Source organism: Lemur catta, chromosome 7 (genome assembly GCF_020740605.2).
Source record: "Lemur catta isolate mLemCat1 chromosome 7, mLemCat1.pri, whole genome shotgun sequence".
Lineage (NCBI taxonomy): Eukaryota > Metazoa > Chordata > Mammalia > Primates > Lemuridae > Lemur > Lemur catta.
This window is the reverse complement of record NC_059134.1, coordinates 96,682,454-96,708,458: the sequence shown is the minus strand read 5'-3', so window position 1 is coordinate 96,708,458 and position 26,005 is coordinate 96,682,454. Positions and strand designations below refer to the sequence as shown.

At 52.6% G+C, this 26,005-nt stretch overlaps 1 protein-coding gene across 3 annotated transcripts; it reads left to right on the top strand.

Annotated features, from left to right (window-relative positions):
- The first annotated feature begins 1,759 nt into the window (after positions 1–1,759).
- Positions 1,760–25,774, top strand: SLC43A1 (solute carrier family 43 member 1). 3 transcript variants are annotated; one of them, XM_045558086.1, is made up of 15 exons: positions 1,760–2,052; positions 3,345–3,511; positions 12,082–12,259; positions 12,351–12,406; positions 12,535–12,611; positions 14,782–14,874; positions 16,473–16,606; positions 17,531–17,709; positions 18,739–18,885; positions 18,978–19,013; positions 19,221–19,359; positions 21,280–21,421; positions 21,695–21,768; positions 23,604–23,727; positions 25,044–25,774. In XM_045558086.1, exons 2-15 carry the CDS (start codon positions 3,358–3,360, stop codon positions 25,188–25,190), a joined length of 1,680 nt encoding a protein of 559 aa, XP_045414042.1. In that variant the 5' UTR covers positions 1,760–2,052; positions 3,345–3,357; the 3' UTR covers positions 25,191–25,774. The 3 variants fall into 3 exon arrangements, with proteins under 3 accessions (XP_045414042.1, XP_045414041.1, XP_045414040.1); XM_045558085.1 differs by lacking the exon at positions 1,760–2,052 and adding an exon at positions 2,570–2,695; XM_045558084.1 differs by lacking the exon at positions 1,760–2,052 and having other exon boundaries at positions 2,734–3,511.
- Positions 25,775–26,005: the final 231 nt, after the last annotated feature.

Genomic DNA, 26,005 nt, shown 5'->3' with positions numbered 1-26,005 from the left:
TAAGCTCAGTGTTCGGGGGCAATATGTGGGCAAGGCCCTTAACCCAGCCTAGAAGATCAGACACAGCTTCCAGAGAGAGGTAGAACATGAGCGGAGTTGTGAAGGATGAGTACATTAGACGTGAACAAGGGAATCTGTCATTCCCACAGGAAGGAACAGCAGGGGCAAAGGCAGGGAAGTGTGAAACCAGCTCTTCGTTGAACATTTGCTTACTGAGTGCCCACTAGGTGCCAGGTGCCGTTCTCGGTGCTGAGAGGCAGCAGTGAATAAGCATACCAGATGAGCCTTTGCCCTCATGGAGCTGACAGTGCATGAAGAGAAAAAATGGAAATGCGGGTTAAGATGAGAAAGTGTCCCAGCTACAGCAGGAGGCGGCGTGGGGGCGGGGGAGATAGACTGCTAGAGTCTTGTGGAGAGGTACATAAAGACCCTGAAATTTGAATGTAAACATGTGTGTATTTTTGCATGAGCATTTCCATAGACAGTGGATTACTAACATCTTTTGTATTCTCAAAGGGTTCCATGACGCTCTTGGGTTAGGACCTTCAGGACTCTTGTGCTGAGTTAAGGAGTTTGGCCTTGATCTGGCTTTTGGGAGCCACTACTGCATTTTAAGAAGTGAAATCATCAGAGCCTGATATGTGCTTTCGCCAGCAAGAACTCCTTGTGTCTTTCCCACTGCTAAGCCTTTGCTCTTGCTGTTACTCCAGGCTTGACAAATGGAAAGTGTAATACTTAAAAGCTAGACAGACCTGTTTCATCCTGCGTCCAACCACCATGTTCCAGCTGCAAGCCTAGTTTTCTCCCTCTGTGAAAAATTGTGAGGTTTAAAGGAGACCATGATGTCTTCAGGATTTAATAACAGTATTTTGGGGGGCAAGTGCCCAGCATATAGTAGCCACTCAGCAAATGTTAGTTCTTCTCTTGGGTTGGTGGCTCAACTGTTCTGGGGTCCCCTCTTATCTGAGGCCTTCTTGGAGCTTTCTGTGCAGTCGCTCACGTTCCCAAAGAGCTTTGTGGGTATCTCAACACACTGGATTAAACTCACATGCAATGAGATCACACCATAGTCCAAGTAGGGGCACCTTCCCTCTATTTTACAGATGAGGAAACTAAGGGCCAGGAAGGCTAAGAGATTTACGTGGAATCAATCGATTAGTATGGGTCTGGAAGCAACTGATCACCACGTCTTCTAAAATAGTGGCAGCAACAATAATTGACATTTATTGTGGTTACTATGCCAAATGCTGTACTCAGCATTTTACCTGCATGATAATCCGTAATTCCTTCGGAGCAGGTAGTAGATTCCCTCGTTTACGGGGGAGAACACTGAGCGCAGAGAGGTTAAGGAACTTGCCCAAGGTAACCCAGGCTAGTATGTTTCCAAGTTGACACTCAGACCTCAGTCTGACTAACTCCAAAGAAAACCGTGTCACTCTGCTATTCTGAAAACACTACTCCCAACCGTACAGTTCAAAACCCCACCCAAGCCTGCCCTGCATCGCGGTCGGTCTCCTCCAGCCGAGTCGTTCTTTGTTTCGACCAAGGATACAGAGGGCAGCTAACTGCCTGACGTCAGAGGGGGCTGAGGGAGAAAGTGGGGGTCCAGGGTGGAAATTTAGGCGCTGGGGCGTGTGTCAGAGGGAAAGTGTCAGGGGACTAGCAGGCGAGTCACGTGCGTGTGAAACTCGACCTAGGGGGAGGGGAAGGGAAGGGAGCCCCCGCCCCCACCTCGGGTCGCAGCTCCGGACGCGTGTAAATACAACCATCAACTCGGGAGATCCACTTCGTCCGTGCCCCGCTTGGCGGACCTCGGCGTCGGGCGGATTCCTAGTCCCCCGACTTCTGACGGGGCAGAGGAGGGGAGATCGCCCGGCCGTGGCGCTGAAGCTCCGAGGCCGCCGGGACCCGGCATGCAGAGGGGACCCCAGCGCGGGTGAGGCTCGGGGCTGGGCCGCCGGACCCCGGACGCCCAGTGTGGACGCGCCGCGGAGGCGCAGCGCTCGCCGAGGCGTCCGCAGCTGCGGGAGGCGCGTTTGCCCCCGACCCGAGGTGAGCAGCGGGTGGGGTCCCGGCCGTGCGTAGCTGGAAGCCACCCCGGGCGGCTCCTGCCGCCACTCCCAGGCTCCCCGGGGGAAAGCCCGTTACCTGAGCCCGTGAGTCCCGCGGCAAATTGTCCCGGCCCTCGTCCTCCCCACCCCTTTCTTTCCTCCAGCCCCTCCTACTCTTCTCTTACTCTCAGGCCCCCTCTTGCTGCACTTCCTCTGCTTAGAGCAACACTTGTCACAGTTCGAACGAACCTCCGGGGCGCCTGAACCCAAAGCCCCATTTCACAGATGGGGGTACTGAGGCCCCCAGGGAGAAGTGACTCGTGCTTTCCTCCCCTCACTCTTGGTCTTTCTTTCTTGTCTTTCCCGGTCCTTCTGCTCGGCTCACCCTGCTTCTTGCTCCCCGCCCCCGCGCCGCCCGCATCCAGTCTCCTCCCGCGGTGGCGGCCGCGGCCGCGGCGGGGGCGGCTCGCTCTGCTTCCCTCCCTCTGGTAAACACGCCCGCCCGCCCGCCAGCCCAGCCGCCGCCACTGCCCTTATAAAGTCAGCAGCGGCCGGACTTCCTGCCGAAGTCCGAGCCCCTCCCGGGGCCAGAGGGGGCAGGCGGTCCCCCCAGGGGCGCAGCGTGGTGTCCTGCGCCCCGCGGAGTGAGTGGGGCGCGCGCGGGCGGAGCGGGCGCCGGCGGGCCCGCCCTGGGTCTCCTCCATCCACGTGGCAGCTGTTGGTTTGGCCCGCGAGACTATCTGAACTTGGGTCGCCTGTGTGGAAAGGGGGAGGGCTTGCTCTCGCCCGGCCCCAGCAGGAAGGAGTGGTCCTAGAGGGGCAACGGGAAGCGGGGTCTCTTAGGCGGCCTCAGACTTCCCCTTCCTCCTGCCTGGTTCTGGGGGGTCCCTCCTGGTGCTAGAGGCCAGACGTGGGCCAGCGGTGCTTCAGAGCGCATTCTGTCCCTAGCTGACCTCTGGGGACTCGCATTTTTGGCCCCCAGGAGCCGGGTTCTGCGCGCCCTGGCCTGGGTGGGAGAGCCCGGCAGCGCGCCAGGAAGCTGCAGCACGCAGACAGGACTTTCGTTGTGTCTGATAGTGGCCCGGCGGGAGCCCAGCGCCGCGTGCGTCCCTAGCACTGCTAGTGCCCTCGGAGCTAGCTCGGTGGCACCGACTGGAAAGCTCAGGGCTCTATGGGGCCTCCATGAAGGCCCCTTCGCAGGTTGGCCCGAGGGATCTCAGGAGCCACCAAGATGCAGGACCCCTCCCAGGGGCCGCTGGGGCGCCCTTCGCTCAGCGTTCTGTTTCTGAGCAGGCTCACGGCCAGCATGGCCCCCACGCTGCAGCAGGCGTACCGGAGGCGCTGGTGGATGGCCTGCACAGCCGCGCTGGAGAACCTCTTCTTCTCCGCCGTGCTTCTGGGCTGGGGCTCCCTGCTGATCATGCTCAAGAAGGAGGGCTTCTATTCCAGCATGTGCGCAGGTATGCCTGAGAACGGGCCAGGTGGCCTGGGGGAGGGACGGCGGAGGGGGTCGGTGGAAGCCAGAAAAGGACAGGTGGCTCGGTGGACAGAAAGCAGGGCTGCTCAAGGCCGAGCACTGGGCTGGGAGCTGGACAGCCTCACTTATTGACCTCTTCAAACTTCATTGGGAGGACAGGTGGCATTCTGCCCACTCTACCTCCTTTATCTAATCCGTTTGTGACTGCATGCCAGGTATCCTGCTGGGATCCAGATCTTGGGACTAATCGCAGAGCTCTAAGCCTCTGAGAGCCTCAGGTCTCCAGTTCTGTGAGGGAGAAGAAGTGCTGCACCTGGCTGCGTGAGGAATTTCTTAATAGGGCTATTGTGAGGCTAAATAAGACAAACGAGTGCTGCCCAAGGTGGGGTTTGAATGTAAAGGGCCAGCATTCTCCCCTTTTTAGGACCTTGGACCCCCCCAGTTTTCAAATCACTCATTGCACAAAGTTGCCTTATTTCATCTAGGACAGACATTGTGAGTGTGTGTGTGTGTGTGTGTGTGTGTGTGTGTGTAGGGGTTTTCTGTTTTTCATTTCAATCACCTTGGCCTCTTGTGAGTGGCCCAGAACAGGGAGAGGAATAACGGCTGCCACTGGGCTATCTGCAGCTGCCTCAGGGCAGGAAATCACCCCTCCTGGTGTGTGAGACTTGAGTCTGATGTGTATCTTCCTTTTCTGGGAAGGAGAATGCTGTGCGGACAAGCTCAGCCTGAGCAGCTGTGTGGATGTGGAGTTTGGCTCCCCGCCTTCCTCCTATCCCCTTCCTCCTACCCACTTCCCCACCCTCTGTGCTGTGGAGCAGGCTTGGACGGAAGGCCAGCTTGCATTTGCATTTGAATCCCAGCTTCCACCCCTGTTACCAGCTGGTGACACGGGTGAGTTCCTTAAACACTGAGCTTCAGTTGCCTGGTCTGCAGAATGGGAATAATAATAATTTCTATCCCGTGGGAGTGCTGTGAGAGTCCACAGTGCTTGATAAATGCTAGTGTCCTTCTGGCTTCTCCTGGCTCCTCAACTCAACTCCCTGCCTCACAGCACTTGCCGTGGCTGTGGGAGAAACCCAATCTCTTGGGGCTGGAGGTGGGAGGTCTTAACATCTACTCCGAACAGAACAGCAGCCAGTCCACCCTGGGGGCTGTCTTACCCCAGCCAATGCTATAAAGAAGCAGCAGGTGATACTGAGAGATGATGACTTGCCCTAGCTTCCTGGCCCCAGTTACAAAGCATTGGAAGGGAGGAGGTAGAGTTGGCAGCTGCCCTGGGAAGGCAGGGGGTGGTCAGAGGAGGAGGCCTGAAATGAAATGATGGGCGTTCCCGGGTGGCTGTGAGAACCAAGTGGTGAGTTACTAGGGGACCCACACTATATCTTAAGTCCCTTCTGAGTTTACCCTCCAGACTGGAGAGAACCTTCTGGTCTTTTGCTGCCCAGTGGCCTTGATACCTGCCACTGCCCATCCGGTAGCTTCTTCCTGCCTTCTCCACCCGTGGTGATGATGTCTTTTAAATCAACTTTATTGAAGATTAATTTACATCATATATTTTGATGAGTTCTAACAAATTTATACACTTCAGTAACCAGCACACAATCAATATTTAGAACATTTCCATCACCCCCAAAGCTCCTGCTTCCCCTTTGAAGGCCCATACCTCCACTGATGCCTTTAAAAAATATGTAAAACAGCTTTATTAAGATAAAATTCACGGCTGTGCACGGTGGCTCATGCCTGTAATCCTAGCACTCTGGGAGGCTGAGGCGGGTGAATCGCTCGAGGTCAGGAGTTTGAGACCAGCCTGAGCAAGAGCAAGACCCTGTCTCTACTAAAAATAGAAAGAAATTATCTGCCCCTTAGCCGGGCATGGTGGCGCATGCCTGTAGTCCCAGCTACTGGGGAGGCTGAGGCAGGAGGATCGCTTAAGCCCAGGAGTCTGAGGTTGCTGTGAGCTAGGCTGACGCCACGGCACCCACTCTAGCCCGGGCAACAGAGCGAGACTCTGTCTCAAAAAAAACACAAAAAACGATAAAATTCACATATGTTACTAGTCACCCATTTAAAGTATACAATTTAACGGTTTTTAGTATATTCAGAGTTGTGCAACCATCACCACAGTCAATTTTAGAACATATTCTTTACCCCCTAAAGTAACTCTGTACCCATCAGCAGTGCCCACTCCTCTCACACCTCTTTCCACCCCCGAGCACTGGACAACCACTTATCTGCTTTCTGTCATAGGTTTGCCTATGACAAAAGTTAGATTTACCTATTCTGAATGTTTCAGAATGGAAATGGAATCTTATAATATGTGGCCTTCTGAGATTGGCTTCTTTCATTTAGTATAACATTTTCAAGGTTTACCCTTGTAGCAAGTATCAGCACTCCTTTTCTTTTTATTGGAGAATAGTACTCCATTGCATGGATTAACCACATTTTATTTATGCATTTGTCAGTTGATGGCCCTTTGAGTTGTTTCCGTTTTTTGGCTCTTATGAATAATGGTGCTATGAGCATTTGTGTAAAAGTTTTTATGTGGACATACATTTTCATTTTTCTTTGGTGTATGTCTAGGAGTGGAATTGCTGGGTCATAAGGGTTCATTCACTATGTTTAACATTTTGTTTTCCAAAGTTGCTGCACCATTTTACTTTACTATCAGCAGTGTATGAGGGTTCTATGTTTTCTACATCCTCAACATTTGTTATTGCCCGTCTTTTTTATTATAGCCGTTCTAGTGCTGCGGTCCCCAACCCCTGGTCCGTGAAACAGTACAGGTCTGTGGCCTGTTAGGAAACGGGCTGTGTATCACCGCTTGAGCTCCATACCGCCTCCCCCCAAACCAAGACACCCCCCACCTTGGTCCTTGGAAAAATTGTCTTCCATGAAACGGGTCCCTGGTGCCAAAAAGGTTGGGGGCCACTGTTCTAGTAGATGTAAACTGGTATCTCTTTGTGGTTTTGATTTGCGTTTCTCCGATGGCTAATAATGTTGAGCATCTTTTCATTTGCTTATTAGCCATTGGTATATCTCTGGAGAAATGTCTATTCATTTTAAACTGGATTATTTGTCTTTTTATTAGTAAATTGTAGGAGTTCTTTATATTCTAGATATAAGACCCTTATCCAATGTATGATTTACAAAATTTTTCTTCCATTGTGGGTTGTCTTTTCACCTTCCTCATGGTGTCCTTTGGTGTACAACAATTGTAACCATTGATGAAATCCAATTATCTCTTTTTTCTTTTGCCGCTTGTGTTTTGGTGTCATGTTTAAGGAACCATTGCCTAATCTAAAGTCATAAAGATTTACACCTGTGTTTTCCTGGCTGTTTGGGATTAGTAGAGGTGACCAAAGTGAATCCCTCTCCTTTTCTCAGAACTCATTTGTCCATTCTTGGAAAGCAGGTACAACATGCCTCTTTCCCTTCCACGTCTCTTCCCTTCAAGGTACTCCAGCCTAAATCCTTGAGGCTGTCAGACTGACTGGAGATGCTGTTCCCTCTTCTGCCTCGGTCATGCCGCCTCACTGGAAGTGCCCACTTTCTGCTTCTTAGAGCCTTATTCACTGTGGGTCTCAGACTCCCTCTCCAGTGTCCCAAGAACACAAAATAAGACCAGGAATCTTATTAAGACCAGGAAAGAGGCAGGCAGCATGGCTTCCAGCTCTGCTATGTGCTGGTTGGCTGATTTGAGCCAGTTACTGACTTTCTTGATATCTCGGTTGCCCTGTATGTAAAATGGGACCAGTAATCCCAACCTCATGGGGCTGTTGTGAAAATGAAATGAGAGCAAACAGACACAATTTCAGACTGCAGGTGGGACTGTTACTATGTTCTGGATGCAGCTTTGCCATCATTTGCTGTGTGACCTTAGGCAAGTCACTTGGCCCCTCTGGATCTTCATCTCTTTCCAAGTCTATAAAATGGAGTGAAAAATTGCCAACCCTCCTGCCATACAGCAATGATGTAAAGATTAAATGATGCCATTTAACAAATGTTTAATGAGCTCAACAAATGCGGTGGAACTCATTTTTAAGGTATTCATTAATACTTTGGGGCTTCCTGGCCATACTGATTGTCCTCTCAGTGACTTCTGCTCCCTATACCCTGGGGTGGGTAACCCCCGTATCTATGTAGGGGGATCAGCTAGAGGAGGCTCTGTGACTCAGAATCTAGGCAGGGGCGGTTCAATTTGTCTTACACTATGGTATATCCAGCATAAATGCCCAAATAATAAAACAGTCTCTCAAGTTCTTTAAGCATTTACTATTTGTTAGTTAGATCTTTAGTCCTCACTACAAATCTGTGATACAGGTATTATTATTACCTCCATTTTACAGAAGAGAAATCTGAAGCTCAGAGATGCTAAGTAACTTGCCCAAGGTCACACAGCTAATAAATAAGGAGCAGAGTAAGGATTCAACTTCAGGTCTGGCACCAGGACCTTTCTGCTGGCCCTCGGAATGGTGTAGATGTCCCAGATCTGCAATGGCTAAGGGTTCTCCTAGGGGAGTACAGCCATAGACAAGACACCACCTAGAGCCCAATCCTTAGGTGTTTTTGATGAATGCAACTGTGTCAATGGCAGGAAAGTGAAGCATCAGGAAGTTAGGAAAAGAACACTGACGAGGGAGGCAAAAAAAATGGGATCATTCTGTGAGTGTGTGCTGTGTGTTCATGGCAGTCCTCAGAGCCAGCCTCCACTGTCTCCCTTTCACAGATGAGATAACGGAGCCTCAGAGAGTTTCAGCAGCACAGCGAGTAGTCAGGATTTGAACCTGGCTCTGTCAGACTCCAGTGGTGAATGCTTCACCATGATCTTGTTTTCCAGTGTTTCCCAGACCTAGTCATTGGCAGTCCATTGTCATGATCTTACATTTCTGTGTGCCATAGGTACTGTTATTTACTTAATAATTCCTTTTTTTTTTTTTTTTTTGAGACAGAGTTTCACTCTGTTGCCTGGGCTAGAGTGCAGTGGTGTCATCGTAGCTCACTGCAACCTCAAACTGCTGGGCTCAAGTGATCCTCCTGCCTCAGCCTCCTGAGTAGCTGGGACTACAGGTGCACATCAGCATGCCTGGCTAATTTCTTCTATTTTTAGCAGAGACAGCGTTTCGCTCCTGCTCAGGCTGGTCTCAAATGCCTGACCTCAAGCCATCCTCCTGCCTCAGCCTCCCAGAGTGTTGGGATTATAGGCATGAGACACTGCACCTGGCAAATAATTCCTTTTTAATCAACCTACTTTTTTAAAAACTTAGCCTTAAAGTGTAATATCTTTGGAATTTTGGGTTTGATGTTACTCCCCACACACATCATGCAAAATACATGTATATGTGTCTAATACATAGTAATACACATTTACATATATTTGTATATTTCTAATACGCATTCAAATAACTAATAACTGTGAAACCTCCAAAACTATTCCATGTACTGCCGAAACCCATCTTGAGTACTCACATGCTGTGCATACCAAATGTTGGAAAACAGAGTTTTCTGTGGCTTCTAAGCCCAGCTCTGTCACTGGCTTACTGAATACATCTCCCTGTTCCATCCCATGGCTCCCTTTACTTCTCTATAAAAGTAGATGGGTCGATGCCAAAGACCTGTTCTGTTGTCATTAACATAGATACCAGACTAAGAGGTCTTGGGCTGGCTCCCTTCTTGGTTTAGAAGTTGGGTTTTATCCAATGACTCAGAGTGACCCGGCCTCACGAACTAGCTCATATTAGTCAAGCTTATGCACAGCTGATCCATAAAACAGGAACGAATGAATTAAGTGACCTTGAGTCCGTAGCAGTCCACTGGGCTGGATTCTCCATCAGCGGAAGAACGCATGTCCTTGCCAGCACTGGCATGTGCTTGGGAAACTTACCAAGCTGGCCATGCAGAACAGAGAGGCCCTCTAGGCCAGTGGAAAACTCTTGGCGTGGAGATTCTCTTGAGTTCGAATCTGAGTCTGCCCCTAAGAAGCTGGATGACTGTGAGTTGCTTTGTTTCTTGGAATCTCATCATCTATAACATAGGGACCATGATACTCACTTTTTAGGGTTGTAGTAAGGATTAAATGAGATTCTATATAGAAAATCCCGGCACAAAGTAAGTGTTAATTAATTGCAAGCTAGTGGGATTGTTTGTGAGGGAAAATGTCATTTGATTGTGAAAGATTTAGGAAGAGGAACAGTGTCTGATTCAGGGGCTACAAATTGAAATGCCAGTTGGGGCCAAGCAAGTGATAATAGTTGGGTAAAGCAGGGCAAATGTAAGATGGCAGATGTCTGGGAACTAAAAGAATGATGAGGACTTGTGTGACCTGAGAAGGCAAGCCCTGTTGAAAACGAGTGTCTTCCACTCAGCTCCAATAATGGCCAGAACTTCTGACTTTTTCAAAAAAACCAGAAATCTGGATTTTTTACGTGGTAACTCCTGATTTTAAACTGGCCCCTCATTGTAATTTACAACACTGTAAGGGTCAATACTGCCAGTCAAGCAAAACATGAGCGTGGGGCCAATGCTGGTCACCAGTTTGCAGCCGCTGGTGTGTGTTATCTTTGTATTTCTTTTTGCTTTACCCATTGTCCCAACACAGTGCTGACATACAGGAAATACCTAGTAAGTCGGTATAGAATGAAGAAACTGGTGCAGACAAACTTGGTAGAGAAATGAACAGTGATCATAAAGATCACTAAATTATAGGGCTTACCTGAACCCCAAAGGCTGTGTGATCTAACTCCCTGACCGCTTCCTCCAGGTGCCAGAGCATTTTCCCCTGCCTCCTTGGCAGCTGGTACCAATGAGGAACTCCCCATTGCCCAAGGTGGTTTCCTCCCTGCTTGGCCAGCACTCAGGATGTGACAGTTGTTTATGGTCTTCCTTTTGGTTACACATAGATCACTTTACCCTTCTGCTGCCTGCATTCCCTTTGGATACCTAAAGTCAGGGGTCATTGTCACCACTGAGGGCAGATGTCCCACTACCCCAGCATCCAGGCACTACCACATCCCCATTTTGGTCTCTGCACAGCACCTGTCACTCTTTAAATCAGCATCTATTTCCTTATTATCTAATTAAGCCCCAGGAGAGCTGAGAGCTTCCTGTCTCATTCTTTTGGGATCTCCAGCTCCTAGAGTATGGCCTTACCACATCGTGACCCACCAGGAGGGCTGTTGTCTGCCCCTTCATCAGCTATTTCAGGAGCATCTCCTCTGGGCCAGGCACTCTGCAAAGCTCTTTGTTCAAGTGAATCTTTTTTTTTTTTTTTTTTTTTTTGAGACAGAGTCTCACTTTGTTGCCCAGGCTAGAGTGAGTGCCGTGGCGTCAGCCTAGCTCACAGCAACCTCACACTCCTGGGCTTAAGCGATCCTACTGCCTCAGCCTCCCGAGTAGCTGGGACTACAGGCATGTGCCACCATGCCCGGCTAATTTTTTTTGTTATATATATTTTTAGTTGGCCAGATAATTTCTTTCTATTTTTAGTAGAGACGGGGTCTCACTCAGGCTGGTCTCGAACTCCTGACCTCAAGCAATCCACCCGCCTCGGCCTCCCAGAGTGCTAGGATTACAGGCGTGAGCCACCACGCCTGGCCCAAGTGAATCTTTCTAAAGAGCATTCTCTTTACAGACAAGGAGCCTGAGGCTCAAAGAGAGGAAGTTACTTGTCCAAGGTTGCACAGCCAGTAAGGCTGGTGGTGGGAGTTCAGAGCCTGGGCTCTCTGCCTCCCAGGTGCACCCTGAGTTTGCCCTTGGCAATGCCGCCTAGTAACAAATTGGAAGCCAAGGAGCAGCCAGCTCATGACTCACTGAGCATTGAGTAAAGTGAAGTCACCCTCTGCCCCCTACCACTAGCCTTTCTCCTTGTCACAGCTCCAGGCTGGCAGTTACCTTGAGGAGGAGTCCTCCAGGTAGACTTCTGGAGGGTAGAGGGCAGTGCTGTGGTCCTGATTCTGTGCTTCAGTTTCTTCCTCTGGAGAACAGAGGTACTGTATTAACTGACTCGTGGGGCTGCTGTGAGTTAATATATAGTGACTATTTACAACAATGCCCGGAACATAGTTAAGTGCTCAGTAAACATTAGCTATTATTATTTTATCAGAATGTTACTTACCGAGAATGCTTCCTCTAAGTTTTTTTCTTTTCTATTTCCTCGGACATAAGGAAACAAACCTCTAGGCAAATTCTTATTATGGCCATTACAGCACACTCACCACCGTTGCCCTAGATTTGGAGGTGCTTTCTGGTGTGGAGTCCATAAAACCCCCTGAGCTGGGACGTTGAATAAATATCACAACTTGGTAAACGCTTTGATGTCCATTATCTCATTTGAACTAGTTGAGGCCTTAGGTTTGGTGTGTGTGTGACTCTCCCAGGGTCACATAGTAATTGCTGCTATTTATGGAGCCCCCCGCCCCAGGAGACATGACTCTAGGCTACCCCCAGGGTCACCTGGCATGGGACTTGAACGCAGGCCCCTGACCCCAGGCTGCTCCCTTCTGTGCCGGGCGGCTACTGCTGTCATGTGCTAAGCCCCCCTTTCCCCCTCCTCAGTTGAGAACATCACCAACACCACCCAGGATGAGCAGCGCCAGTGGCTGAGCTGTGACCGGCAGGACGAGATGCTCAACGTGGGCTTCACCATCGGCTCCTTCGTGCTCAGCGCCACCACCTTGCCTCTGGGGGTCTTCATGGACCGCTTCGGCCCCCGGCCTGTGCGGCTGGTTGGCAGGTGAGGTGGCTGGGCTGTGGGGTGCTGCAGGGGCAGGGGTGCTCAGAGGGCTCACAGGTCAAGGCCTCCCCCTTCCCTGTGTACCCCGCAGTGCCTGCTTTGCTTCGTCCTGCACCCTCATGGCCCTGGCGTCTTGGGACACTGAAGGTGAGCTGTCCTCTCATGCCCCCACAAGAAAAGAATGGGTGGGATGAAGGCAGATGTTCACCCCAGCTCTGCCCTTGACCTCCCACTGCTCCTCATATCCCCTCATCCACCGCCTTTCCTCTTCCCAGTTCTGTCTCCATTGATATTCCTGGCACTGTCTCTGAATGGCTTTGGTGGAATCTGCCTAACGTTCTCTTCACTCACTGTGAGTATGACATGCCTGTCTTGGCAGCAGGACTTCCGGTGGGGGGGGCGATGGGGCGCGTGTGAAACCATGCAGGTGGCGGCTAGGGGTGGGGGTGAGGCTGTGTGTGTGTGTGTGTGTGTGTGCACAGAATGTCTACTGAGCTCTGTTCTAGGGGCTGGGGCCACAGCACAAACAGGACTTGACAACGTCCTCCCCTTCTGGAGCTTACATTTGGGGTAAACTAATAAATTATGTCAGTAGTCTTAAGTGCTGGGAAGAAAATAAAACTGAGTAATCTGATAGTGAGTGGGAGGGAGAGTGTGTACGTTTGCCACGTTGTGGGAGAGTGGCCTGTCCGTGTCAGAGGGCTTGAGACTGCAAATGTAGTTGTGAGTGTATGAGGTTGAACTACGCGGAATTGTTAATATCTGGCAGGGCTTGACCTATAAAAACGCCTTTTTCACGCAGCTCGACCTATTGCATGTGTGTGTGTGTTTTTCTAAGTGTGTATGTTTATGTATGTGAGTACAAGGGTTGAAGGCGTAGTGTGGTGGTGGGGGGAGGGTTCCTGGCTGAGCCGGCTTGGGGCGGGCTGTTTATCTGGGACGAGGGCCTCCTGACAGCCAAACTGGGTGTTTTTGGCTGAATTTCATCTTACCCCAGCAGCTGCCTTTAATTCCAACCGGGGACATTTCACAACTCTCTAAGGAAGTGGATCCCTTCCTCCCCGCCCCGCTCCACAGCCCCTTCTCCGCCCTGTGTAGCTTGGCTCGCCGCCCTAAATCCCTTTCCTCCCCGGGCGCGGGGCCTGACCTCCGACCCTGCCCTGGCCGCCTGCGGGGCTCGGCGGGCGCTCGCCGCCGTCTCCCGGCCGCCTGCAATCTGCAGCCAATCGCAGGGCCCGGCGCCGCCCCCGCCCCCTCCCCTCCCCCGGGCAGGCCCCTCCCCTCCCCCGGAAGGCCCCGCCCCCGCCGCCGCGCGCAGTGCTCTGCCTGGCCCGGCGTCCACTGCTGCGGCCGCCAGCCCGGGGTTAGCGGGTTAGCGGCCGCCCTCGCCCTACGCGGTGCTGGGCGGAGACAGCCCCCGCGAACCCTTGTGGGGAGGGCGCCCTGCCGCCCCCCCAGGCCCTGGCTCCTTCTCTGGCGTCCTTGGCAGCGTGCCTCACTGATCCAGGATGCCAGGGAAACCTCTGCCCGAGTGGGGCCCAAGCTGGCCCCGCTCCCTCTCCTGAGCCACGTGTAGGGGATAGGACGAATCGGTTCTCTTGTGTTTAAACACCTTCTTTCCCAGAGCTGATTGAGGTCTCCCTTCAGAGCCTCAGTTTCCCCTTCTGTGGAGAGGGTTTAGTTTTGTGTGGCTTCTAAGGTCTTTCTCAGTTACAGGATCTGGTGACCTGGGGAGGATGGTGGGGCCAGAGGGGGGTGTGTGCAAAGGACGTCATGACTTTGCCTTCTCTTCCCCTGAGGGCCTGGCTGGCTCATGCTGTTGACAGAACATACAATCAATTAATTCTCCACTGGTAGGGGTTCTGGGCCAGCTCTGCGTCAAAGTCACCTCCTCTGGACACCTGGCCTGTCCCTGCTCCCTGCCTGATTCCCACCGTCACCTCTCTGGCCCTCACCAGGATCTGTCCTGATCCAACAGAAACTGTGGGCTGGGACGTTTGGGGCCGCCAAGAGGGTTAAGAGGCACCATCGTGGTACAGGGTCAGCCACAGTCACAGCCTTGTGTTAGGGCTGGGATGGCCCCAACAGGAGAGAAAGTCGTTAACATGCTTTGTGAACCTGAGTATCGTTCTTCACTTCTTTCCCTCTCTGGGCCTCAATTTTCTCATCTAAAATGAGTTGGACTAGGTCAGTGTTTTCTTAAACACCTTTTCCATGGGTTGTTCAGAGCTATCATGTGATAAAGGGGTTCCCTAAACAACAAACTTGGGAAACCCTGGGTTTAAACAAAATCAACAAAATTTCTCTTTGCGGGCGCTCCTGGGAGGCTTTTAGATGTGGAAGTGCATCATGAGTTTGTAGGAGGGGAAAGAGTACAGTTTCCAGGTTGATTTTGCCTTGGGGCTTTTCTGTCACATCTCTTGGGGGCTGTTGTTTCTGGAGCTCAATTTTCCGCAGCTGGGCTGGGAACCCTGGGTGTGTGTCACGGGAACCTGCTCACGGGTACCACTCTCCCCCCTCAGCTGCCCAACATGTTTGGGAACCTGCGCTCCACGTTCATGGCCCTCATGTTCGGCTCCTATGCCTCCTCTGCCATCACGTTCCCCGGAATCAAGGTATGGAGCTGCCTGGGGGGCAGTGAGGTCCCTGGGGTTTTATTTTGCCTTGACAAGAACTGGGTGGGGCCAGGTGAGTAGTGGCTGGTGCTGCCCCCTGGGTCTGACTTCTCTGCTTCTTTGGCCTCCTTCTTTCCTGCGCTGATGTCCCAGTGAAGGCGTTCCTCCTCTCTCCTGGGCTGGTCTCCCTGCCTCTGATCTTTGCTCTCTCTAATCTGTCATTCTCATAACTTCCAGAATGATCTTAGATGGAGAACTGGCCCACACACCTGCTCAAAAACCTTCAGTGGTCTTGTTTCACCTACAGAATCAAGTCCAGCCCCTTCACGTGCATTCGAGGTCCCTGACTCTCTGGCCTCATCCAACCTGTTGGGGCACATCTTTTTCCACACCTTCCAAAGAAGCTGAGTGACTTGCTCCAGGGTCAAAAGCCTAGTCCACGCCAGGCTAGATCCTGGACAGGTCAGCTTGGTGGACCTGGGAGCCAGGAGGCCTGGTTTTAGCTTGGACAAGGTAGGGGGCCTCTGTTTCTTCGTCTGTCAAATGATATCATAGCACACATTGGGTCATGATGTGCTCCTCAGACTCCACCTTGGGCAGTTAATTTGTTAGTGTAGAGTGCACTTTTGCTCAGACTCTCCAAAGGAGTTTGAGAGTGTGCATGGGTAGGGTGGCCATCAGTTTTTCGGGTGGGCAGGCCTAGAGGGTGAGTGGTTTTCCCCTGTCTTCAACTAAGGGAGTAGGGTTTGAGGAGCCAGATTTCATCTCCACACATTTGGCGGTGTGGCCCTTTGAAACTCTGTCCTGCCACGGGAAGGAAAGGACCCCAAGGCCCAAGGCTGTGAAGGAGCAAAGTTTTTCCCAGGCTGTGAGTGGAGCTCTGGGCAGGAGCCTGAGGGGAGAGCAGACATCAGTCATCCAGGCGGAGGGGACGGGGAGGACAAGAGGAGGACATCATCCCTGTGCACCAGCCTCTCCCATGAGAGGGGCTGACCCATCTGCACAGAATCCCAGTCAGTTCAGAACCTACCTGTCCTGGGCTCAGGAGGCCTTAGGCAGAGCACTTGCACTTCCCCACAAAGCACCCAGTTGTGGCACCTGGGAGCACCTGTGAAAGGTGAGATGAGGCTTCACAGACTGGGTTTACCTCTCCCCCAGGGAACGTGCCGGGAAGGTGCAGGATAAACCGGTGAGGCCTGGTAAACCTTGAGCGTTAATTTTTCCTTTGCATATAACACGAAGTGGACATTTTTGTGTGAAAATGAACATGATTATTGGTGGAATCATAGGCAAAATGCATATACCTTTTTTAAGATAATAATTGAGATTTCAATGACATTTTGAGCAAGTGGCCAGCCACTTCAGCACTCTGTGGGGACTACTTCACACCTCTTTAGGGAGACTTGGGTGGAAAAGGAAGAGGAATGGTGAGTCTTCTGAATCGCTTTACTTCTGGCCTTGATTTTCTCATCTGCAAATTGGGCACAAGGAGTTGGATAGAAGAGACTTTCTTTTAAGGCCTCTGAGGCCTGGGTTCTACCTCAGTGGCGTCTAGGGCCAAGTGGCCTCCCCCACGAGCCTGCCCCCTCCTCCCGCAGCTGATCTATGATGCTGGTGTGGCCTTCGTGGTCATCATGTTCACCTGGTCCGGCCTGGCCTGCCTTATCTTTCTGAACTGTGCCCTCAACTGGCCTATCGAAGCCTTTCCTGCCCCTGAGGAAGTCAATTACACGTGAGTGGCTGGAGTGGGCAGGGATTCCCCAGCTGTGGTGACAGGATGGACAGAATCAGCTTTGGAGCCAGAGAGACCTCAGCTGAGATCTCAGCCTGGCAAATTGAGCTCTTAGAGCTCTGCTTTCTCATCTGTGCAATGGGCCTGTTCCTACCTATCCACAGGTGTTTTTAAGTAATAGAGCTGGCACATAACAGGTGATCAAAATATAGTAGCTATATTATTGTTATTGTCCTTTGTGGGTTTGGAGGAGGAGATCAGAGTAGGCGGGACCCCAGCAATAGCACCAGATACCATATGAACACAAAAGGGGGGATACAAAATAACCAAGCACCCCACCTTTTGTGGGGCAACCTGAATGCCAACTTTTCCCTGCTGCATATCAGTTCATCAGGGGTAGGGGGTGATGCTCCACGACAAGTACATAGGGTGACAGTCATATAGCTGACATTTATCTAGTGCCTACTGTATGCCAAGCACTGTACTTAGCCCCCATACCATTCTCAAACAGCTGTATGATATAGATTCTATTATTAACTCCATTAATAACAAAAGTGCAGGAAATGAAGCGACTTGCCGAAGATCATACCATTGAAATGGGGGTGAATCTAAGTTTGGAATCAGGCTGTCTGCCTCCTGTCTGAGGTTTTAGTGCAGCCTCCTCCATGGGAACAGCCCAGGTGAAAAGCACCTGATGGACTCTTCATTACTGGGCACCTGTGCTAAGCTGGTCCCTGGGCCAGGCTCTGAGCAACACAGACAGGAGCCCAGCATTTGGGAGCTTATTATTGGGCATGTTGGTGCTGGGTAGAGGGGTGCTGCAGCCACTGGGACAGACTGGGGCGGCTGCCTAGCAGTAGACTATTGAGGGTGGGCTCTGTGTGGCTGGTTCCCACACACACTCTGTGGCCTGGCTGCTGGCAGGAAGAAGATCAAGCTCAGCGGGCTGGCCCTGGATCACAAGGTGACTGGCGACCGCTTCTATACCCACGTGACCATCGTGGGCCAGCGGCTGAGCCAGAAGGCCCCTAGCCTGGAGGAGGGGGCTGATGTCTTCATCTCATCCCAGGATGTTCGTGGCACCTCAGAAAAACTTTCTGAGAGTGAGTGTCTGGTCAAGGTGCCAGCCTTGGGTGGGAAGGTGGGTCCTCATGCTTAGTGAGCACTCGTGTTTCTCTCAGTCCTTACAACACCCCATGATGTAGGCGGTGCATGCTCCCCGTTACAGGTGGGGAAATCAAAGCTCAAACAAAGCTGGAAAGTTCAGATTCAGGGGTACCTTGCTGGATTTTCAGGATGGGGGAGGGAGGAGCTTCCAGAGTGGGGGCAGGGTCTCTGGGCCTGTGGGGCAGCTGGTTTCCTGGCGGGGGTGGGGGGGCCTGCAACCTGTGAGCCTACTGCATCAGGTGCAGCCAAGCCAGCGAGCCTCCTGGCAGGGGCCCTCCAGCACCTGGCTGGCCAGTGACCCCTGCTGGCTGCAGGAGGAGCTGCACCCACCTGCCCGGCCCACTTCCCAACGTACCTGAGACCTCTGGACTGTCGCTCCTGATTAGTGGAAAGAGTTCCTCAGGATCAAAAGATGGGGGGCTTAAGCGCTGCTCCCCAGTTATGGGCCATGTGACTTGGTAGATCACCTGATCTTGCTCTTGATTTCCTCATTTCTTAGACTGGCACTAATAACGTCCACCAAACAGGGAAGTTTAAAGTGCAGAATGGTGTGCGGTTATGAGGGTGGTTACCCCACTGCCGATCCTCGGAGGTCTGAGTGGTCAAGGGTGTGAGCCGGAGTCAGGCTGACTTGTACTTCCAGGCCCTGTGAGCTCGGGCAAGTCATACAACTCTCTGAGCTGCAGTTTCCTCATCTGTAAAATGCGGTAAAGATAGGGTTGTTGTCAGATTTGATTAAACAGGATAATACGTGTCAAGTGTGTAGCCTGTAGAGCTATTACCACATGAAGCATAGGTGGTCAGCTACAAATGTTTTGGGGGCAAGGGAACCTCAACCTTTGAAGAAATCTGTCCCTCCCCAAAGTCACGCAGTGACAGAGCTCCTGCTAGAACTGCATGAGCTGGGACAATCAGAGGGCCGTGGAGGGCCTGGGGCTCAGGGGCACCCCCTGCTGTCTCCCCAGGGTCTGTCCCCTTCCGCAAGAGCCTATGCGCCCCCATTTTCCTGTGGAGCCTCCTCACCATGGGCATGACCCAGCTGCGGGTCATCTTCTACATGGCTGCCATGAACAAGATGCTGGAGTACGTTGTGACCGGCGGCCAGGAGCAGGGTGAGGCGCTGCGGAGGCCCCTGGGGGGTGGCGGGCAGAGGAGGGTCACCCTGGCTGAGCTCTTCTCACCATGCCTTCCCCCCGCCCCACAGAGACGAATGAACAGAGAGAAAAGGTGGCAGAGACAGGTAGGGAGAGAAGAGCAGGGCTGTGGCCCACAGCTACCTGCCCTTGCCCACCCTGCAGGGGGCAGGACTCCTCTGGGCCTGGGCCCACCCTGGTGACCCTATGCATTGGGGGATGTAAGAGTCTGGGGTCAGAGGAAGGCTGTTTTGGCACTCTCTGGTCTCACCTGTGCCAGCTCTTGATCTCATTTTCCTTCCCGTCCTACCCAGTTGGGTTCTACACCTCCATCTTTGGGGCCATGCAGTTGTTGTGCCTTCTCACCTGCCCCCTCATTGGCTACGTCATGGACTGGCGGATCAAGGACTGTGTGGATGCCCCGGCTGACAGCACTGCCCCAAGAGATGCCAGGTGACCTGCACAGGGATGGTGACAGCAAGTGGTCAGACAGTGCTTTCCATTTTCTCTGTGCTTTTATAACCAGCGTCATATTTCATTCTCCCAAGAGCATTGGGAGAGCAAGGGTGCCTACCCATTTTACAGATGAGGAAACCGAGGCTAAGAAAGGCCACGCCTTGCCTGGTAATAAGAATAGCTAATACCGAGTGCTGCCTGTGGGCTAGGCCCCCTGCATTGTCCATTCAGTCCCACAGCAGCCCTCTGAGGTAGGCACATTTTGGTTTTTGGGTTTTTTCTTTTTTTCAGTGGAGATGGAGTCTCACTATGTTGCCCAGGCTGGTCTCAAACTCCTGGGCTCAAGCAAAAAAAAATTTATTTTTATTTTTTATGAAGTACTCTCATTGTACAGGTAAGAAAGGTAAGACACAGGTTACACAGTTAAGTAACTTACCCAAGATCGCACAGCTTTTAATAGCAGGCTCCAAAACCCATGTTATAAAGACTACATTCAGAAGCCTTCTTAAGATGCCGGGTGTGGCTGTGCGCACCTGTAGTCCCAGCTACTCAGGAGGCTGAGGTGGGAGGATCACTTGAGCCCAGGAGTTTGAGACCAGCCTGGGCGACATAGCGAGACTCCATCTCTTAAGAAAATTACTTATTAAAAAATAATAATAATAAAATAAAGCCTTCTTAAGTCTAGGAAAAGATAGAGTTGGTATGTTAGATATCTATTGCTGTATAATAAATTACCCCAACGCTTGGCATCATTAAACAAGAAACATTTATCATCTCATACAGTTTCTGGGAGTGACAGGCTCAGGGTCTCTCATAAAGCTGTAGTCAGGAGGTTGGCCAGGGCTGCCATCATTGAAAGCCTTGCCGGGGTTGGAGAATTGGCTTTGGTCCAGTTCCGCCCACGTGGGCCTCTCCACAGGGCTGCTCTGGACACGGCAGCTGGCTTCCACCTGAGCAAGAGAGCTAAGAGAGAGAGCAAGATGGAAGCCGCAGTGTCTCCTATAACATAATCTTAGAGGTAGCATACCATTGCTTCTGTAATATTCTGTTGGTCACATAGAGTAACCCTGGTATAGAGGGGGGCGGGGGGGACTGCACAAAAGGGGAAATACCAGGAGGCAGGGGTCAGTGGGGGCCATCTTGTTAGCTGGAAACCACCATTGGGCCTTGAACCCAGGCTTTCTGACTGCTTTTGTTCTTTTTGTGTTAATCCAAATAGTCCTCGTTTGTCCTGAGAGGATAGGAGGAGGAAAATAGGAGAGACAGCATCCAAGGAGCAATCCAGTGGCCTCCCTCCTTGCAAAAGTGCCTGGCCCTGGCACCCAGCCTTCCTCCGCCACCCTCTGCTCCTCATGGCCAGGGTCCACCAGCAGGGACCTTCTGTCCAGGACAGATGGGCCGCCCGCCCTCATCCCAGCCTACTGACCTCTCCCCTAGGCTGGCTTCAGAGCCCTTGATCACAGCAGAGAGAGAAGCTAGCTGAGCAGTCAGGGACTAAGCTGCTGTCCTCTGAATGGCATCTGCTTTTGTCCAGGCTGGTGGGCAGAGACACCTTCCTGGGGCTTCTGATGAGAGACAATGTGAGAATTCTCCATTCTCTACCTTCCTTCCCGTCGCTGGTTCTCAAACTTCAGTGTGCATGAGAAACAGGGAGTGGTGGAGATATTTGTCAACATGCAGATTCCTGGGCCTTGCCCCTGGGATTCTGAGGCCTGGGGTTAGGCCTGTGAATCTGCTGTTAAGAAAGCCCCTCGCTGATGCTTGTGTAGTTGGGTAGGGAAGCACAGCTGGAGAAATGGTTTTCTACCTTTTCTGCTGCCCCAGCAGCGGAGGCACATCACAAGGGGGCCTGGCCCGAGAACCAGGGAGCTGCTGGAGAGGTAGAGGCAGCGGCCAGTGACTCCCTTTTCTCCTCAGGGATGGGGTTGCTGCCAAGTCCCTCAGACCGCGCTACTGCAAGATCCAGAAGCTCACCAATGCCATCAATGCCTTCACGCTGACCAACTTTCTGCTTGTGGGTTTTGGCATCACCTGCCTCATCAACAACCTGCACCTCCAGGTTCCTGCTTCCCTCCTTCTCCTCTCCCTGCCCCCCAGGACTCCTCCAAAGGGACGTTTCACCCAGCGCCTGCCTTCCAGGAAGCATGGTTCCCATCCTGTGGTCTGGGTCTGACTATTTCTGGGTTCTCCAGGAAGTGTTTCCAGTAGACTGGGTTGGCGAGGGGGGTAAGAACATGGAGATGGGCTCAGTGCAGTCCCGGTTCCCTGCTCACCCCACCCCTCCTCCTGCCTCGACACTCTCTCTTAACCTCTACACTCTCTTTGGTTGCAGTTCGTGACGTTTATCCTGCACACCATGGTCCGAGGTTTCTTCCACTCTGCCTGTGGAAGCCTCTACGCTGCAGTGTGAGTCCCCCTGGCTAACTGCTTTCCTGAGCTTTGCCCCCATAACCAGGGAATCCCAGAGCAGAGTTAGAAGGGCCCAGACATCCCCCAGTGCACCCCTCCCACACCCACCTCCCTCGAATGCTGACATCTCAGAGTTGTTGGGGATCTTGGAATCTGTCTAGTCCACTGCCCTCTCTGAGCCCCTCACTTCAAAGGCAGCCCACCCCGCTGCAGTGTGACTTCCACCGTGGGAAAGTCTTCCCTTAGAGGAAGCTGAAATACTTGGCTTGAAGACACTTTGTTCCTATGTCTGTTGTCTGGAATGGCCCCCAAAGTGGCCTCCACTGTGCCCCATGCCTGCCCGGCAGAAATTTCCCAAAGATAGTCTTGTTTGCCTTATAATTTTCCTCCTTAATGTTGAGCCATTTGGTTTCATCACTATCTCAGCACTTAGAACAGTGCTTGGCACATAGTAGGAGCTGGATAAATATTTGTTGAAAGAATAAAGAAAACAGCAAGCGTCTCTGGTTTCCACTGCCAGGGACTGTAGTGACTCCACCTGCATGGGTGATGGAGTAACATAGGACATTACAATAGTGATGACAAAATCATGACTGTTATTGAGGGTGTCCTGCACACCAGGCACAGGGTGGCCCTTGACCACCACTCCCTGATCTCAGCCATCTTGGCAGAGGGCAGCTCCTTTCCCTCCATCTGCTCAAGCCCAAACCTTGGAGTCCTCCTTGATTCTTCTCTTCCTCACGCTCCACATTCAGCCCATCCACGGTGCTGCCAGCTCCTCCTCCCACATATCCCAAATTCGACCCCTTCTTGTCCCCTCCGCTTCTGCCACCCCAGTCTGAGCTGCCGTCATCCCTAGCCTGGATTATTGTGGCAGCCCCCAAGCGGTGTCCCCACCTCTGCCCTGATCCTCCCTCAGTCTATTTTTAGCAAAAGGGCTGGAGTCACCTGTTAGACATAAGTCTCTTCACGTCACGCTGTGGCTTCCCATCTTATCTCACTCGGGGTAAAAGCCAAAGACTTTATCGTGGGCTGAAAGGCTCCACGAGACCCAGCCCTGGGACCTCCCTGCCCTCTCGCTCCCTTCTCCTCCCCTCCTCACTCCGCCCTAGCGACAGTGGCCTCCTTGTGCCTCGATATCCCCAAGCCAAGCACATTCCCTGTCGAGGGCATTTGCACTTACTAGTCTCTGTTTCTAGAACATTCTCCAGATAGCTGCAAGGCTCCCAGTCTCACCTTCTCCCCTTAGTCAGGTCCTTCCCCAGCTGCCCCCTTCTCAGTGAGGCCTTCCCTGGCCGTCCCATCTACACTTGCCACCCCCCACCCTCCTCTGCTTGGCTTTTCTCACGAGCACGCATTGCTGTCTAACAGCGCGCATTTCTCTTGCTTATTGGCGGACCCCGCCTGCACCGTGGGAATGCCACCTCCACGAGGGCAGGAATCTTCATCTGGTTGGTTCACTGCTCTATCTCAGCACCTAGAGCAGTGCCTGGCACATAGCAGGAGCTCTATAAACACTTGTTGAAGGAATAAAGTGAACAGCCTGCGAGGTTGGTGCTGTCCCTGCTGTTAGCGGAGGAAGTGGGGCTCAGAGATGTTGGGCTGCTAGTTGTTATCACACAGACAGGAGGGGTCAGAACCCAGCTCTGTGGCCCTGAGGTCACGGCATGTGCCCTCCCTCGAGGCCAGGGACGAACTCGTGCTGAGAGCCTGAACTCTCAAGCACTACCCTGCCTGGCCGGTGGAAGCAATGTCTGGGGGAAGGGACCCGAGGGGTCCTGGGCTGGGCTGGAGACGGCTACACACCCCTGCCCTGCCCCTCTCCTGGACAGGTTCCCATCCAACCACTTCGGGACGCTGACCGGCCTGCAGTCCCTCATCAGCGCCGTGTTCGCCCTGCTCCAGCAGCCACTCTTCATGGCCATGGTGGGACCCCTGAAAGGAGAGCCCTTCTGGGTGAGAGTGGGGGTTAGCGTGGGGGTGGGCAGGGGGAAAGGCAGGGATGGGGACAGGGGCAGGGGGCCTGTATGTGAAGGAATCCGTCACTCATCTCAGCCAGACACACCTTGGAGGACTCTAATCTGGGGGTTCCCAAGCTGGCTGCCCCTCACAACCCCTCACACAGTGTTAAAAATACGGATTCCCCAGGCTATTGAATCAGCATCTCTCAGCCTGACCCTAGGAGTCTGTTTTTAATAAGCTCCCAGGTGATTTGTGAAGTGGCCCATTCCTGATTCCTGGGCCTGTGTTCAGGAACCACTGGTCTGATCTAGTTCCACCCAGAGCGGGCTTCGTCTCTCCAGCACCCCTGAAAGGGAGTTCCTCCCCTCTTGGCTCACATACCCTCAGTGCTCCGTGGCGGGGCCCCACTCCTGCATGAGGCAGCACCCCTGTTGTTAGAAAGGCTTTTCCTTACACTGAGCTGAAATCTGCCTCCCCGAAGCTGATCTTCCATCTGCCCCGTGGGGCCACCCACACGTAAACCCTTCTTCCACAAGAACTGGGATGAAATAGCTACTGCCATTTACTGAGCATGCACTATGTGCTAAGCGTGCTGTGTATATTTTTTCACTTAATCTTTGTCACAGCAGCCCTGAGAAGGAGACACTTATAGTTGTGATTACTCGCCCAAAGTCACACAGTGAATAATGCAGGGTGGGATGTGAACCGGGTTGGAGCCCATGTGAGGGCCACTGTCCTGGGCCTTCCAAGCTGCCTGTCCTCCGGGCTGTGCATCCCAGCTCCTTGAACTGGTCCTGAGAGCCTCTTCTCACCACCCTGAACAGGGTCCTATTGGTCAGCATCTCCAGTGGTCAAAGCTGCCAGTCCAGAAGGGCCGATTTCCAGAGCAGCCTGACCAGCCCAGTCTCCTACGGTGCTGTGGCCTTCTTCATACCTACCCAGAGAGTACCATAGAGTGTGGGCAGTGCCCAGGCTCTGCCACTTATTAGACCCAAGCAGTCTCGTCGCAGCCACTTTGCAAGGTTGCTGAGCATTAAATGAGATATTGGTGGAGCAGTGACTGCACACAATGAGTACTAACTCTATTTTTCATTCTGGCCCAGGGCCTGCAGCAAAGATGCCTGGGCATTTTTGGGCTTGTCCTATTGGTGGCGTACTCCTTCCAGAGCTGGGCATGGGGTGTCTGGGCATGTCCCTGCCTCTTCCCCTGCCTACCCACTGTGTCAATCCTCTTGGAAGCCAAGGAGGGTCCCTGAGGATGATGAGGGCAAAGGGGTACTTGCTTGACTCTGTTTCTCCTTGCCCCAAAGGTGAATCTGGGCCTCCTGCTGTTCTCGCTCCTGGGATTCCTGCTACCTTGCTACCTCTTCTACTACCGTACCTGGCTCCAGAAGGAGTACGTGGCCAACGGGGTGGGCCCACTGAAGGTGCTCAGCGGCCCTGAGGCAACGACATAGACTTCTGAGGCCGAGAGACCTGGACAATAGGCACCTAAGGCCTGAGCAACCAAAGGGAATGCCCCATAAGGCTTTTCTACCTGTAACATTCGCATAGAGTCAGGGGCCATGGATTTATAAATACCAAGAGTTCTATTTTTGTAAGGACTTGCAAAAAGGAAAAAAAAAAAAAAACCCTCAAAAAAAAAAATCCCCCAAAGCAACGCTCCATTGACTGAAGATAGTCTCTGTGCTAGAGGGATTGGGCCTTCTTCTTCCTTGCACTGGAGGACAGCAGGGTGCGGGGTGCCCTTTCTCCAGCTCTTCGCCCCAGGGGCCTCCTCCTGGTACTCATGGAGCTTGTGGGATCAGCGAACAGGCTACCCCTCCAAGGTCACAGCTGCCAAGAGTGTGCACGTATGCATGTGTATGCCTGTGTGCGTGTGTGTGATGCAACTTTCCTCAGAAAGAAAAGGGGCCTGCGGTGCTGGCTGTGCCCTGGGTGGGCTGTGGGGGGTAGGCCCCTTCCAGAGGCTGGAGGGCAGGTTCCCTCCCTGGTGCTGCTTCTTGCAGGTCTTAGAGGAAATAAAAACAGAAGTGAGAGACTGGCTGGTGTGCACCTGTCTTTAGTGGTGGTGGTGGGGGTACACCCTCATCCCTCTTCCTCACCCAGGCTCAGCTGGGCATTAAGTAGGCCGGTTGGCGCGCTAGCCTGACTGCCTCTGGCTGTCTGGCTCATTGCCCTGATCCCAGCCCTACCCTGCCTTTAGTGCCTGGAGGGAGTCCAGATCCTGCCCCCCACTTCCTAGGGTTTAGGGTACATCTGGGAAGCTGGC

Excerpts from the sequence above, each read along its gene's own strand:
- SLC43A1 (XM_045558084.1), top strand. The coding sequence starts at position 3,283 with ATGCAGGACCCCTCCCAGGGGCCGCTGGGGCGCCCTTCGCTCAGCGTT. Across the intron at positions 12,612-14,781 it reads TAACGTTCTCTTCACTCACT|CTGCCCAACATGTTTGGGAA; the intron begins GTGAGTATGACA and ends CTCCCCCCTCAG. Across the intron at positions 23,728-25,043 it reads TGAAAGGAGAGCCCTTCTGG|GTGAATCTGGGCCTCCTGCT; the intron begins GTGAGAGTGGGG and ends CTTGCCCCAAAG.